At 40.9% G+C, this 15,494-nt stretch overlaps 1 protein-coding gene across 1 annotated transcript; it reads left to right on the plus strand.

The window, feature by feature from the left end:
* The first annotated feature begins 933 nt into the window (after positions 1–933).
* gpr37b (G protein-coupled receptor 37b) lies at positions 934–15,240 on the plus strand. Its single transcript, XM_083528548.1, has 2 exons — positions 934–2,405; positions 13,398–15,240. The coding sequence occupies exons 1-2, from the start codon at positions 1,524–1,526 to the stop codon at positions 14,196–14,198; spliced, it is 1,683 nt and encodes a 560-aa protein (XP_083384674.1). The 5' UTR covers positions 934–1,523; the 3' UTR covers positions 14,199–15,240.
* Positions 15,241–15,494: the final 254 nt, after the last annotated feature.

The following is a 15,494-nucleotide window of genomic DNA, read 5'->3' on the forward strand; positions in this document are numbered from 1 at the left end:
AAGGCATCAAGGCACAGGGTCAGCCCTGATACAGCACCCCTGGAGCACACAGGGTTAAAGGCCTTGCCCAAGTGAAGCAGCTTTGGAAATCAGTAACCCAGAGCTTTAACTACTGAGCTGCAACTTCCAACAATGTAGAAACATCATGTTCTTTAAATTTGTAATACACCAACATACATCCATGATCCAGATCTGCAGTTCAACTGATGACTAAAATACACAAAATACACAATTCAATATAAAAGAGTGTGTATTTGTGAATCAACACGTGATATGCACATATAATTATCATATGTACTCTGAATTATATATTGTGCGTTGATATTAATATTGTAGTATTGTGTAGTTGTGCGGTTATATTGTGGTACCGTGCCTGCGTGTAGTCATATTGTAGTATTGTGTAGGTTTTTTAGTTCTACTGTAGTGTGTAGTTATAGTGTTGAACATTGTAGGTTTGTATTTATATTGTAGTGTTAGGAATGTGTAGTTAAATGGTGGTACAGTGTAGGGTTTTTTTTGTTGTATTGCAGTATTGTATAGATGTGCAGTTAGATTGTTACGTGTAGTTAAACTCTAGTATAGTGTAGTTGTGTAGTCATACCGTAGTATAGTGTAGGCTTGTATTTATATTGTAATATATTTTTGCTTTGTAGTTCAATTGTAGTATTGTGTAGTTATATTGTAGTTGTGTAGTATATTGTGGAACAGGTTTGTAGTTATACAGTACCATTTGTTTCTCGATTGTTGTATAGTGTCCGGTAGTTGTGCGGTTAATTTGTAATAGAGATCAGGGTTTATTATTGGTTTGTTGTAATATTGTAGTATTGTGTAGTTATTGTGTTGTAGTATAGTGTTGTTATGGATGAATAGATTTGTCCATATTTTTCATGAGTGTGTGAGATCAGAGTAATTGTGATTTCCTGCTATAATAATGACTCTCTCAGTGAGGAACCTGACACAAGACATTTATTATAACGCTGAGAAGCATCATTATTCTCAGAGTGGGCGTGGCCGCCTGGCAGCAGCGGTGACGCGGGGGCGTGGCCTGCCGCTGGTGGCTGTGCTATGGCGGTTCGGGTTTAGTTCACCGCGGAAGTGCGGAGCTGCGGTTTTCTCAGCGGGGTGCACCTTTGTGTAGTCGGGCTGCTCTGTCAGAGCTACACCCTCATACAGGTCGGGCAGTATCCATTTTGTTTTTGGAAGCGCGGAAAAAAAGGATCGGGTTTTTTTTTTCTTTTGCAGCGGTCGGGATTGAGGTGGGCGCGCCCGAGAGAGAGAGAGAGAGAGAGAGAGAGAGAGAGAGAGAGACGCGCAGGAGGGATGCGGACACTGAGTACTTGTCGCTGTTCAGCGGCGTGGCCGCGCATTGTGTGAACGCGCAACAATGTGCACGGATTTGTAAAAACGAGGTGCTCAGGTGCATGGACTGATATGGACTCATAGGATTTCTAGCTTTTGCAGTGCCTGTGTGCACACAACGTGTTGATTTAGGAAACATCAGCACCTGAAAGTGACACTTGACCATGTGGGCTTGTTTTCTAACAAACATCTTTCTCTTTGCAAGCCTTGTGGCTATGGCAGGTGGGGACGATGTGCACAGCAGGGCATCCAGTGCCATGCGGTCTCCGAGGAGACGAGCCACAGGTCCAGCCCAGTGGAGCCCGTCACAAGATGCCAGGACGCCCTTATTAATAAACAAGCGGAATAGTACATCTTTCAGACAAGGATGCAAAACTGAACTGTCCCGATGTCACTTTTTGTCACACAGGAAGGACAGGACCACCCACGGTGACCGGGCGTCTTATTGGCGTGACTACAAGATATGGAGAAAGTTCGCAGAACGTGAACGAAACCACAGACACAGACGAGGTGCAAAGGAACACCACAAAAACCTGTCATGGGATGTGCATAAAAAAACAAGCAGACATACTAAGATGTCTCCAGATTTGCCTTTAACCTGGTGGGAACCATTGCCCAAACCTTTGGCGCTCGCCTCCACCGATTCTCCCTTCGATGCAACCAAACACGAGGAGTTTTACACCCGGCGCATTGCCCCCGATAACCCTTGGGACGCAACCCCTATGACCCCGATATACCCCGAAGATGAGGAAAACGAGTATTACCCCAACCCCTTCTACCCGGTCACAGACGAGACGTACACGGCCTACGCCATCACGTGTTTCTCCGCGCTCATTTTCGTGATCGGGATCGTCGGCAACGTGGCCGTCATGTGCATCGTGTGCCATAACTATTACATGAGGAGCATCTCCAACGCCCTCTTAGCCAACCTGGCCGTTTGGGATCTGGCTGTCTTGTTGCTCTGCTTGCCTCTTGTGGTGTTCCACGAGCTGACTAAAACCTACCTACTGGGCCACTTCACCTGTAAAGTTATCCCCTACATTGAGGTAACCGAGCTGGTCAAACTGTCCTACTATTATTTTTTACAATTTACAGGGTTTTTTTTCTCTACCTTATCACCTTATCAGTTTGTTGATAAGCCCCTTCATCAGGTTAACAGTGAAAGCGTTACATTGGGGGAAACGCTAATGTAGGGCACACTAGGTATATACAATGCTCTGGTGCCGACGCTTCATTCTCACCCTTGTATAAAATATTCTCTTTTAACCATATTGTGGGTTTAAGTTTATAATCTATTTATCCAAAGAACTGCATGTACTGTATATATTCTGGAAATACGCTCATGAAGACGTGCACGCAGACATTACAAAATCTAGGTTGCATGGAGAAACATATTTGAGAAAGTGAAAATCTTCCTCAGTCTCAATCCTCTTGCAAACTGAACCAGGTTTCCTTTTATGATTGCCCTATATTTAGTTCCATGTCCTAAACTCTGACTTCTAACCCAGTCCTTAATGATAAAGAAGCACCCTCATAACACAACGCTACCCCCACCATGACTCCATGTATCCCCGTGTGTTAGTTTGACCAAACGTAAAGCTTTTATGTCGAATTCTCTTCACAGAACCCTGTTCTACCTGTGAAGTTTTCACTCTTTATTTGCTGCTCATCCGAAGAAAAAACGTATTTGTCCTCTAAACCATGTTCCCCATGTTTTTTTTGGTTAGTTCGAAATTTCTATCAGGCGAACCGTTCCAGCAACAAGTGCGTTCATGCCGATGCCACGACACTTAATTACACACTCCATTCATCTAATGATGTTATTTCCAATGCCAGCAAGTTGCAACAGACCTAACCGTTATTAGGACTATATTTTATTTACCACTCTATCATTAAAATTAATGATAGAAGCATTTAAACGAACATTCTGTACTGTAAAATAGGGTTGTTGGGTTTTTTTCAGCGAGGGCTTCAATAGGGTAATTATAGAATTCTTTTGAATCTCCAGACAGCTTTTATTGTCTGCTTCTTTTATTTAAATTGTTCTTCGAACGCATGTCTGTGAAAGCCAAATTGTCATAAGCCCACATTGTGTGCACACACATACTGTAAATTAGTGGATTTAATTACATTTTTATTTATAAAGATTCTGTGCATAAAATTGCAGCAACTCATCGCTTAGATTACGCAATCTTATTATACCTCCATTATATATACCTTATTATACCTCCACACTCAGTAACATGAACAAGATTTTTTTTAGTAATTGCTTATATGTTATATGTCTTATATATTAATTAAAAACATGTCCCAAGCACATATTTTTTAATCTGCACTCAATAGCGTTCAAGAGCGTTTGCTTGAGTATGTGGGCATTTTTGTCTGTTTGGATTCCATATTGAGTTTCCACCTCAAGGGGTCTTTGTGATTGTGAACATCCTAACACCATCTACCAAAGACAAGGAAGAAACAGCACACGGTCAGTTATCCGCTTCCTCAGGAGCATGTTCGGAGATCCGATCTCTCGGCTTAAATGGTGAACAGAGCATTAAACCAAGAACTCACAAAGGGAATGGCAATGATAAAAATCCATACGGTTGTGGCTCGGAGGTTTACTGCTCTGGACTACTGATTGGAAGGAGTTCAAATAACAGTAGCGCCTTGTTAGGTGCTTTAACCCCTCGTCCTCCCCTGTCTCGTCCGCTCGGTTAAATGGTAAGACGGTTCGGATTAAAGCGCCCGAAAAAATTTAGATTGTATATCATCAAATTTTGCAATACAGAAACCTCAATAGACTGCAGGCAAAAAATAACTGTGAATGAAAGCAAAGAAATGGTGTGGCATTTAAATTCTTTTAGAAAAAATAAATATTTATATTGAAAGCAGTCACTGAAAATATCCTTGTATATATTGCGTACACGTATTTATGCATCAGACGTCCTGAAAGTATTTAATGATCATCTCTCGTCCTGTTGTACTGCATAAATTAGCAAAACAGAGCGATGTGTAGTAATGTACCGTATTCGCCAGTAGAGGGCGAAGCTTATGTTGCTACTGTTGCCTGGCACGCGAAACTTAAATTGTTCGTACAATTTTGTCGTATCGCTGTCGACAGAGATAAATGTTTGAGATGTAGAAATATTTATACAAAATACATATTGATTTTTTTTTAAACTCATAATGAAAAAAAAAAAAAGAGTGCACTTGTCAATTATCCAAATCCACATCCTGTCCAAATTGGGCGCATGTGAGAATGGGGTCGTTCAGCTAATGAGGCAAATCAGGCCAGATTTGTGTCTTGAAGTACAAATGACTACCCTTGAAGCTTCGAGATAAATCTGGGAAGAGGAAAGGCTTTAAAAATGTCCAACTTCCTGAGGAGCGCCGTGAAACACTGAAACAGTTACAGAGCTGAATTCAAAGAATTCGGTCAAACGTAAACAAATAACGATCCGGGCTTCAATGATGTGGGGGTGTTGCCAGAAGGAAGGCACTTCTGAGAAATGCCAGGTTAGACCAGGTAACACTGTTCCTGTAATCAAGCACGGGGGTTTGGTTTTAACCAGTAGGAACTGGAAAAGCCAAGTGAAGTTTGTAAAGGAAAACCCAGTCCAGGTTTACAAACATCTGCATTTAGAGTGAAAATATATCGGAAAACTTAATGCACAAAGGATTGGCTTGAGGGGTTTGGGGAAAAATGTTTTTTGGAATGGCCAAGTCAAAGCACAGGTTTCAGTATGATGTTAAATCTCTGAAAATTGTGGGAGTGGGAAGGAATCCGAATGTGCACAGATAGAGACACCATTTATTCTACACTAATCTGGATAAATTTGAAAACGGATCAGTTTAAAAACGCTACACATCCAACACTCATGTCCCTGTTGTGGCCTTAAACAAAACATACACTATATTGCCAAAAGTATTGGGTCACCTGGTCATCGCATTCCACATTTAGTCCCAATTTGCTCTAATTCCCTCCACTCTTCTGGGAAGATGTTCCACTAGATTTTGGAGTGTGCTTATGGATATTTGTGTTCATCAGACACAAGGGTGTTATGAAAGGTAGGTACTGATGTAGGTGAGGAGACCTGGGGTGCAGTCAGTGTTCACATTCATCCCAAAGGTGTTCAGTAGGGATGAGATCAGAGCTCTATAGCAGCAAGATCTTCCTCTCCAAAGCATGTATCTTCAAGGAGCTCACTTTGTGTTTCCATGTTCAAGTGAATGCAAAATGTTATTAAAGCGCATCTAAAGACGTCCTGTACAATCGAGTGCCTCCGGCTTTGTGGTAACAGTTTGGAAAAGAACTACATGTAGCAGGAAAGGTCAGGTGACCCAATACTTTTGGCAATATAATGTATCTGCGTCATTTTCTCCCCGGGATTTATTTACATTCCAGCTCTTGGAAACGTCGCGCCATTGTTCAAGAAAAGGCACAGTCACATGACATGGCGTCATCATCAGCACTGCGTTTTTTAAATTTATTTCTACCGATACATTTTGGTGACCGTTTTCCAAAAGCTACATTTTCATTGGCTTAAAACACCATCTCAGTGCGGACAGGAGGCGAAAAACGGAGAGTTTTTAAACGAAAAGGTACAACATTAGTGTGCCAAGTTTGGCAAGAAAGGGCCTTTTTTTTTTTTTTTTTTTACAATCCAAAAATCGCTGAGTAAATATTTTCCAGAGCCACAAAATATTGACACAAAGCAGTTACACAGCTTTGAATTATTCCCCCAAAAAATTGCAATATTCCTGAAACGTGTGCTGTGATAAATCCAATTTATTAAAATATCATGATATTGCCCAGTTTTATGCTTACTATAAAATAAATCTTGGGAAAAAAACGCTTTAGTCGTGGTAAGCGATTTTTATTTATTTATTTACCTCAGATTTTTTTTTTTTTGTGCATTGGTTGTTGCAAATATGTCACCAAAATGTCTCACATTTTGTGCACAAATAATATATTCAATCCAAATACTTTATTGATCTCTATAGGGAAATTATTAGGTTGCAGTTGCTTGTAGTAAAATTAATATTAACTTTAAAAGTAAAAAAAAAGAAAATGTGTATAAATCTTTATAACAAGTTATATGTTAATTAAAAAGAAAGTGTGTAGCAGCAGGTAAAACGGACGGCGGAAAAATCTGACTGCAATGATGCACATGTAACAATTATTGTTATGGCACTGAAATTATTGCCCAATGTGGCATGAAAATCTATAACCATAACTATATCTGTGTATTTCCGTGATTTTCTTTGCTTTAAATGTCCTTAAGATCAGTGCCCACTATAAGGAATGCTAATCGCATAGCATCAGATAGCTATTCTATCAGTGTAAATGAACAAATCTATACGCTTCATAATAATTTTACGCTTCCATATGACTCAGGAGAGGACAAAAATGTCTTAATTCAAGTTTGACACCTTGGTTCCAGAGGCTGCGTAGCGCAAGACCGAGCACGTCTGGTGGATGAGAGCAGCAATGTTCTCTTCTACCTTTTGTGTCAGAGATTTCCTCAGTAAAGAAATGTTGATTTACATAATCCTGGTATTTTTTTTTTTTTTTAGGACAGCTCGCGAAGTGTTCATTATGCACGTGTCGGGTTTTTTTTTTTAATATATGAAGTCATTTCGTGTTTTTTTTTTTTTCTTTTTCTTACTTCAAGCCACTAATCCTCCCGTCTCTTTATACCTCCATAAGATAAATTTTGGGGTGTAATGGTACACAGAATCCACGAATCAATTTACAAATGATTCACGAATCGTGTACCGGTATGGATCAAGTAGCCACAGGCGGAGACCAAACAAACTCGCTGTCTGCCGCTTAATATTTCGGTGATGGAAATCCAATTTGTCCCGCACGTAAAGCAAGGATTTCATTCTGTACAGAAACCTTTTATGGACCATAACAGTTCTGTACGAATACATGCATTGTTACGCCACTACTTCATTGCAACCCTAATGTCTGGAATCCATCATGTGATTATAGAGTCTAATTAGCCAATTACCAATATATAAATATGTTCAGAGTCATGTCTTTGAGATGTTCTTTGCTGTCTATACTACAGAATGATGGTTTCTAAAGATTTATTGTCGTTGGTCTATGCATCATACTCAGTGTGGGCATCCACGTTGGCGCCCAATTTCCTGGAGAATTTATGCGTTCAACTGCTTCACATAAAACACCGTAACCATTATGGCTTTGTCTGTAGCCCACGCCTCATGCCTGCCTGCACTCCCTCACTGTAAACCCATTCATCAGCAGGGAAGAGTTATTGCCCCACATGGCTAAAAGGACCCCCTCCACCAACACCCACCCAAAGAACCCTGTATGAAAGAGGCACTAAAGGCAGATTAATAACTACAGCTGTCAGTGGGCTAAGAGCTCTTAATCAGGAGTTTAATGGACCATAATTGAAGCCAGTAACACTGAGTGGCATGTCAGCCGGCGCTAGGAAACGTGCACGGCCCAGCGTATCACGCACGCAAGTCACAGGTTGTGGCTGAGAGAAAAAGCAAGACTAACTTGCTTTTACACGTGAATAAGTCTGAATACGAGGAATGCTTTTGGCTTCGTCTTACCATTTATTTGAAATGCACCCAGAAAACACAGAAATTTCCCAATCACATTGTAAAACTCTTTGGCATTAACATGCATTCTGGATGAACCGATCATGAGTCTTTATTCGTTCATTCAACCGTGTCCACTGCATCCTGAGCCAGTTGCAATCGCACTCTTCTTCAGATGTGGTCTGGGATACATTTGACCATTTATAGGCTCTGGCATGGAGGAGTTAGAGTGAAGTCGTCAGAATTATTCGAGAGTAAAAACAAAAACGGGTCAAATGTGGCCAAATGTCTGCCATGTCCGCCCAAATACATATAATCCATACAATATACGTAGCTTTTTGAAAACGCTCTCCAACATGGATCTTTTGTAAAAACGCAATGCAGCTGGAAATTGGGACTTCTGGAACCAGGTTCTCCTGAGCAACTGATTAATTAGCTTGAAATCCCGTTTTCACAGGGTGGACGTAAAAAAAAGGTTTTAAGCTAATGCATCAGTTGCACAGGAAAACCTGTTCCAGAACTTCAAATGACTGAATAAGAAAGGACATTAATCCTAATTACATACTCTGGTGCTCATGATATTTCTCACTGCCTTGTGTTTGTAATGTGAACAAATCACACTTCTGGTGTCACCCAAATGAGGATGGGTTTCCCTTTTAAACCTGGTTTCTCTCTGGGTTTCTTCCTCATGCCGTCTAACGCGTATTTTTAATAGTTCTTGTGATTGTTGCTCGCCAGACCGTACGATTATGATCCACACGTCATGCTGTAGAATCTCAGTCGTCACAGACTGCAAGAAAAAGTCTTGTCTGATGTTTTACGTCATCGAGCCGTGGCACATCCAGACCCGCGTTCTCTTGCTAACGGTAGCTAGAAGCAAACAGAATCAATCTGTAGCGTTCATTTTGTTCATTGATAATAAAAACATCACCCCAAAACACTCTTTTACTCTCCATAACAGGCTAAGTTTCTCTTCTCGCTGTACCGTCCATTCCGACATTTTTCCTGAGGTGATTCGAAGTCGTCGCGCTAATCACGTCACTGGTTTTGTCACACTGCCAGAATTGCTTTTGGTGAACATGTTAAACCAGTGATCAAAGACTACAGATTTGAGTCTAGGAATCTTTTAGGATTTAGAAAATCTCAGACGACCACATCTGGGCCAAAATCGCAGTGTGCACCTGACTTCAGCTAGTTTTTCCTTCCTGCAGTCCTGCTAATCGAGGATGAATACGAAATCTAAGTAAATTTTAATTTCAATTCATACATTCTGTAAAGCTGCTTTGAGACAAAGTTTTGTGAAAAGCGCAATAGAAATCAACTTGAGTTTAATTATGTATTGAATTTTTTGTTTGAAACATTGCGCTAGGAATACGTAAGCAACACAAGACTGAAAAGCTTTTCTCCACCATTAAACCGACTGATAAAGGCGATTCTAGAGGAGCAGGAAAGAAAGTTTCTCTCAGGATGATTTTTAGTTTGGTTAGCCCAACGTTTGCACATTGTTGGGGCAACTCAAGGTTGACACATTGCAAATATATGAAATCTAAACCCAAGTTAAACCAATTTAAAATGCTTTACATTCTAACAGCTGTGTATTTTTCCTGTCCGCTTGTAATCGAATCACTCGAGACAGATGTTAATACCAGGTGTGAACAGGCCCTCAGAGAAAAACTCTCGCTGTCCTTTGACTTCGCAGTTCTCATATACAGAAAAATGTTGCCCGCAGCCCATAATACAAACCATGCGCGGTTGACTTGGTGCAGTTAAATAAACCACACCAAAGGGGAAACCAAATTGGTGCCTAGGGACCAGGCCTATTAACTACAGGTATAGAAGATGGTGATTTGTGTAGCTGTAAATGCTGCAAGCATTCTCCATGGCACTCTATTTAACAGTGTTTAACAATGCATATAGCCAACTTGTTAGGGAGCATGCAGAAAAGTCAGTCCTGGGCCTTTATTTATTTATTTTAAATCTCAAGAGCAATAGTGAGGAATTTATTTCTCAGCGAGTGATTATCTGGATCTGTGTTTACACCCATATGGATTGAAAGCAGATAATAGGTCAGACTCTCAGACTTATTGCTCGGTCTAAAACTTTTTTTATTTATTTATTTATTTATTATTATTTTTTATAAATAATAAATTATATAATAATATCGAAGATCGCCAGACAGGAAACCACACGTGGTTCGAGTGCTCGTGAAGCGGCAGTCAAAATAAATGAATGAATGAAAGCCGTGCCATTAACATAACCAATGTTATGATTTATAACAGCTTGTGCTTTTGGTCAGCTATTCAGTTTGACATGGACCTCTAAGGCAAGATTTTTTCAAAAATTGTTACCTTGCTAATGCTAATGAGTTTTTTTTTTTTTAATTCGCCCCCTTTAAAAGATCCATTAAATATTCAATCCAATTCAATTCATTTTATTTTTTAGCACTTTAAGCACCAGACATTGTCCCAAAGCAGCTTTACAGATATAAAGATTTTATAAAGTTGGAAAGTATAAATGTAGTCCATATAAGTTTATCCCTAATGAGGAAGCCAGTGGCGACTGCGGCAAGGAAAAGACTATGAGATGGCATGAGCAAGAAACCTTGAGAGAAACCGGACTCAAAAGGAAACCCATCCTCATCTTTAAAACTGAATATCCATTCATTAAAGTTCCATTAGGGATCGTAAGATTCACTGATTCGCATCGGTGCATCGGCATAGAAGTTGGCATTTACACCCGTAAAAAACGATTTATTAATATATAATTATTAGTTATTAAACAATACCTTTATCATTTACAAAGTGACCAATTCGATACGTAGATCGATTTCTCCTCGCATAACTGTTACGTTACTATGGCATATCTCAACACTACGGAGACCGAGGCGTGTCCTGAGAGTCACATCGAATATCAGATTACCATGGCAGAGGTGAGCTGCATCCTCCTGGAGACCGAACAGGAAAAGGTTTTATTTAATTGTTTTCTTTTTTTTTTTTTTTTTTTTTTTTTTTTTGTGAAAGTGCCATTCTGAATTTTATTACATCATATTTTTTTCCATTGCATTGAATTGCATTGTGTTGAATCAAATCGAAATCTAATCACACTGCATTGTAATAGGGGTGAATCGTATCGCTCTGGTAGCTGCATCATGTGTATCTTGAATGTATCGTATCGTTTGCTATGCAACGAGATGCGAATCACATCGGCCTCAGTTATTGGAGATCCTTAAGTTCTATCATTGAGATGTTCTGTTCAGTGATGGGCCAAGACCTTCATGTAAATTGCAATCCTGAGACGTTTTAGCAGTTTGTTAATATAAAGTACAGTCCAAATTCATTCACATAGTTCTGGAGTTGCCCAGAGTGGTCTCCAAATGAAGAGAGTAGAATATGCTGGAATTGAGTCTTCACTTTTGCTAAAACATTGTATACGCAAGTGACGTTTCTAGCTTCCGAAATGCACGTCATAATTAACATTTGTGTATAGCATCGCCTCACTTCACAATCAGACCAGCACCCCCTGAAAAGGGTTTTTAAAAGTGTTTTGCAAACCTGTCAACACATGAACGCTGCACGGGAAAAGTTCCCAGGGACTAAACAAGTTCGCTTGTCTGTCAAACATAATTTAGCCTCCGGACAAGGCTGGTAGCATTATTTATTTATTTTTTTAACACTTACGGTGCTGTATAAGGCCTTGTAATCTTCATTTTGAAAATGCCAACGCGCTCATTTCATATACCGAGTCCTGGCCTTTGTTGCAGCGTGGCATTTCGTCGTTTTTTTTTTTTTTTTTTTTCGTGACCGTGAGTGGACTGCATTTCAGAAAATCAGAACCTTAAATGTTCACTGGCATTTCACTTGGAAAAATCAGAACACGGAGGTCTAACATTTAACCGCGTGTGGATCACTATGCCTCAATATGCTTGTTGTACCTATACAAAGCATTTCAAAATGTTCTATAAAATAGAAGGGTTTTGGTGATGTAAAAATGACAGCAAGATTAGTCATGGCACATGTTTTTTTCAGCCTTGCAACTGTGGGCACCTAGCTATCACTCATTCATGCTCTTTGAACATCCTGCTCTAGGTTTAGACCTCGTGTGTTTCCATTTCTGTGAAGACATTGCACTAAATATTTGTGTTTGTGGTTTGGGGATTTTTGGGGGGAAGTCAAGGTTCTGTGCAGGACAGTCGAGTTCTACAACTCAATCCTTAACACACCATTTTCTTCAACTTCAGTAGTTCCAAAAAAGATTGGAATTCGGAGCTACACATTGGTCCCTCTGCTTTAACTAGACCACCAGTCTTAGCTAAAGAGAAGCAGACCCATAGAATGCTACCACCATCATGCTTTGCTATCGGTACGGTGTGTTTTTTGGGTGATAAGCTGCACCAAACATCTCTTTGCCCACATTTTTTAAGTTCAAAGTAGTAAGATCAGATATGAGTTTCAATTCCGTACTTTTTGAAGAGACACACATAAGTGGGATGGTCAGGGGTGCAGAAACGTTTAGCTGTATAGTGTACTGTAGCAACCAATGAAATAAAAAGAAAGAAAGAAAATGTTTTTGGCTATGAGTTAACCAACATTTTGGTCCGGTCATTTTCTTCCAGTTCTCCTTGCAGAAATGCTCCAGATCTTTCAGATTGTGATTGGATCTCTCCTGAGCACATTCCTCATCCTGGAATGTGACATTTTTCTTCAACTTCAGTTGTCTGCCTGAAGGTTTGTTCCAAAATAGATTGGTAATTGGAGCTACCCATGAGTCCCTCTGTCAGGAGCACCGGACACAGTTTAAGAGAAACACCATGCTTTGCTGTGGAGATGGTGTGTTTTTTTGGGGGTGATAAGCTGTAATTTTGCACCAAACATCTTATTGGGGGCCTTGAGCATTTTTGGAGAAAAGAAAGAGTTGTTGTTACATGCAGGAATTGAGCTATTTTCATGTAGCAACTTCAGTGTTGCTGTAGGTCTCTCAGCAGCCTTGGTTATATGCTTTCTTCCTGTACTTTTGTCAATTCCGGTGGGAGTTTCGGTTCTTTGTTATGTCACTGTGCTTCCCCTTTTTTCTCCACTTGTTAATAAGGCCTTCATGGGGTTCCATGGTGTATCAAAGGTTTGGGGAATTCTTGTGTACCCCTCCCTGGATCAAAAATGAGATCCTGTGCATACTATGCAAGTTTCAGCAATAGGGTGAAATCTTTCAGAAACATTTTTAGTTTCCATCTGAAACATTTTACTTGTCTAAGGAATATTATGGGTTAATTCTGAGCACAGTCACATACCGTCTCATACATATTGTTGTTGTTTTTTTTTTTGCATTTTATTGACTGCTGTATTTCAGTGAAATTTGGACAATGATCACAAAAAGCTTATAACTGCTTCAAATGCTCACGTTGAAAGTTAATCTAGACTGAACCAGTGGGTAATCTAGACTAAAAATTTGGTGTTTTCTGTGTGTTTTAGGTAGCCTCTCTGGGTGTGACCACCTTCACCATTTGCGCCCTGTGCATCGATCGATTCCGGGCCGCCACCAATGTGCAAATGTACTACGAGACCATCGAGACGTGTGCGTCCGCTGCTGCTAAGCTCGCCGTGATCTGGGTCGGCGCATTACTCTTAGCGTTGCCCGAACTCCTCATCCGGCAGCTGGTGAAGGATTCGGACACGGAGGATGCCGAGCGGTGCCTGGAACGCATCTCCACCACGATGCCCGAGACTCTTTATACGCTAGGCCTGGCCTATGAGAGTGCCAGGCTCTGGTGGTGCTTTGGGTGCTATTTCTGCCTGCCTGCTCTGTTTACGATAGGCAGTTCATTAGCCACGGCGCGCCGCATGCGCCAGGCTGAGCGCGGATGCCCACGGGGCAACAAGAAGCAGATGCGTCTGGAGAGCCGCATGAACTGCGTGGTGGTGGCACTGGCTGTTGTCTACGCTGCCTGCGCGGTGCCTGACAATGTCGCAAACATGGTTTCAGCCTATATAGGGCACTTGGAAGTTGTGAGTGTCCTTCGCACGCTCGGGCAGCTCTTGCTGTTCCTGCGTGCCGCGATTACACCCGTGTTGCTGCTTTGTCTTTGCCCGCCGTTTGGCCACGCGTTCCTCGAGTGCTGTTGCTGTTGCGCGAGAATTTTTGGCGTGGCGGCCTCCTCGGCCGTGGGCAGCGACGATAACGAGCACGAATGCACCACAGAGCTGGAACTGTCGCCCTTCAGCACCATCCGTAGGGAGATGTCCAACTACACGGCGACGGGGTCCCACTCCTGAGCCATGCCACTGCCGGCGTATGAGGTGGTATCAAAAAGTTTTAAGACTAGTTCTCTTAACAATAAAGTACTTCATTTATCTACACTTACACACTATTACCTTCAAAGTAGTCCCCTTGCACACCTCCCAGCATTCCTGCCACTTCTGGAATGTGTCCTGAATGTGTTATATTCGAAGCGTGTCAAGCACCTTCACAGAGATTTTCGCGGGAGCTCTGCAACGGTGTCAGAACTGCGAAGTTTGAGCTGAATCTTTGTTTTCAGGAAGTCTGCAGGAGCCAAATCTTGCGAGTAGAGTGGGTGCAGAAGTGAGATCATGTTGTTTCCAGCGTAAACTCACGTGTGAGGAGAGCTCAGTGACTGGGTGCACACGTGGCCAAAATAGCACCAGTTGCACAGCTCCCGACGTACACAGGACGATGACTTATTAGGCACACTGACTTATTAGGGTTGGTGCTCCCTGTGGCTGTGCGTTCAGCCATGTGCTGCCATCTGGCGTGTTACAAAACTAGTCTTGAAACTTGTTGATACCATGTGGTCAGTGTCAGTGCCAACAATACGACAGAGTGTGCTGCACAAGGACACGCTTTCTGACTCCTGTAAATACTCTGACCCCTGTCTGATAAAGTAACTTACAAAACGTAATTTGTTTTTTCCGAATGATTGTATTTGTCCGTGTTTTTTCAAACCTAGTGACTCTTTACACCATTTTTTGCACTGCCAGCTGCTTTAGCTTTATTTATATGTCTCTGCATCTTACTGCTAGTAACATTCCTACTTTATGATATCTGTATATGACAGTATGTTCCCTTGCCTTGACCTTAACTTTTAATGAAGGTGATTGTGTAAATCTGTCTTGAATTGCTTGAAGCAGTACACCGGAACACCTGGAAAAAAAAAACTGTGTGGTTGTGTGTGTGTGATAGCAGAAAAGAATAGTAGATCTCAACACTACGCTCTGTGTGCTTAATGGTTTGTAAGTCCATTTTTTTCTATAACCGAAAGAAATTCTCTTTAATAAACTCAAGTGTTTGCCGGGGAAATGGAATATCGTTGGGAATTATTTGAGGAAATTGGCATCAAAATATATATATACAGTATATTCAGTGGGGGAAATCATTATTTGGTCCCCTGCTGATATGGAATAAACAGAAATTTTATGGTAGGTTTATTTTAATGTAGAGACAGAATCTAAAAAAAAAAACATCAAAGAAGAACATCAAAGAAAGGTTATAAATTCATTTCTATTTGATCGAGTGAAATAATATTTGATCCCGTAACAAATTAGCAAGACTTC

Source organism: Silurus aristotelis (genome assembly GCF_946808225.1).
Source record: "Silurus aristotelis genome assembly, chromosome: 24".
Classification (NCBI taxonomy): Eukaryota; Metazoa; Chordata; class Actinopteri; order Siluriformes; family Siluridae; genus Silurus; species Silurus aristotelis.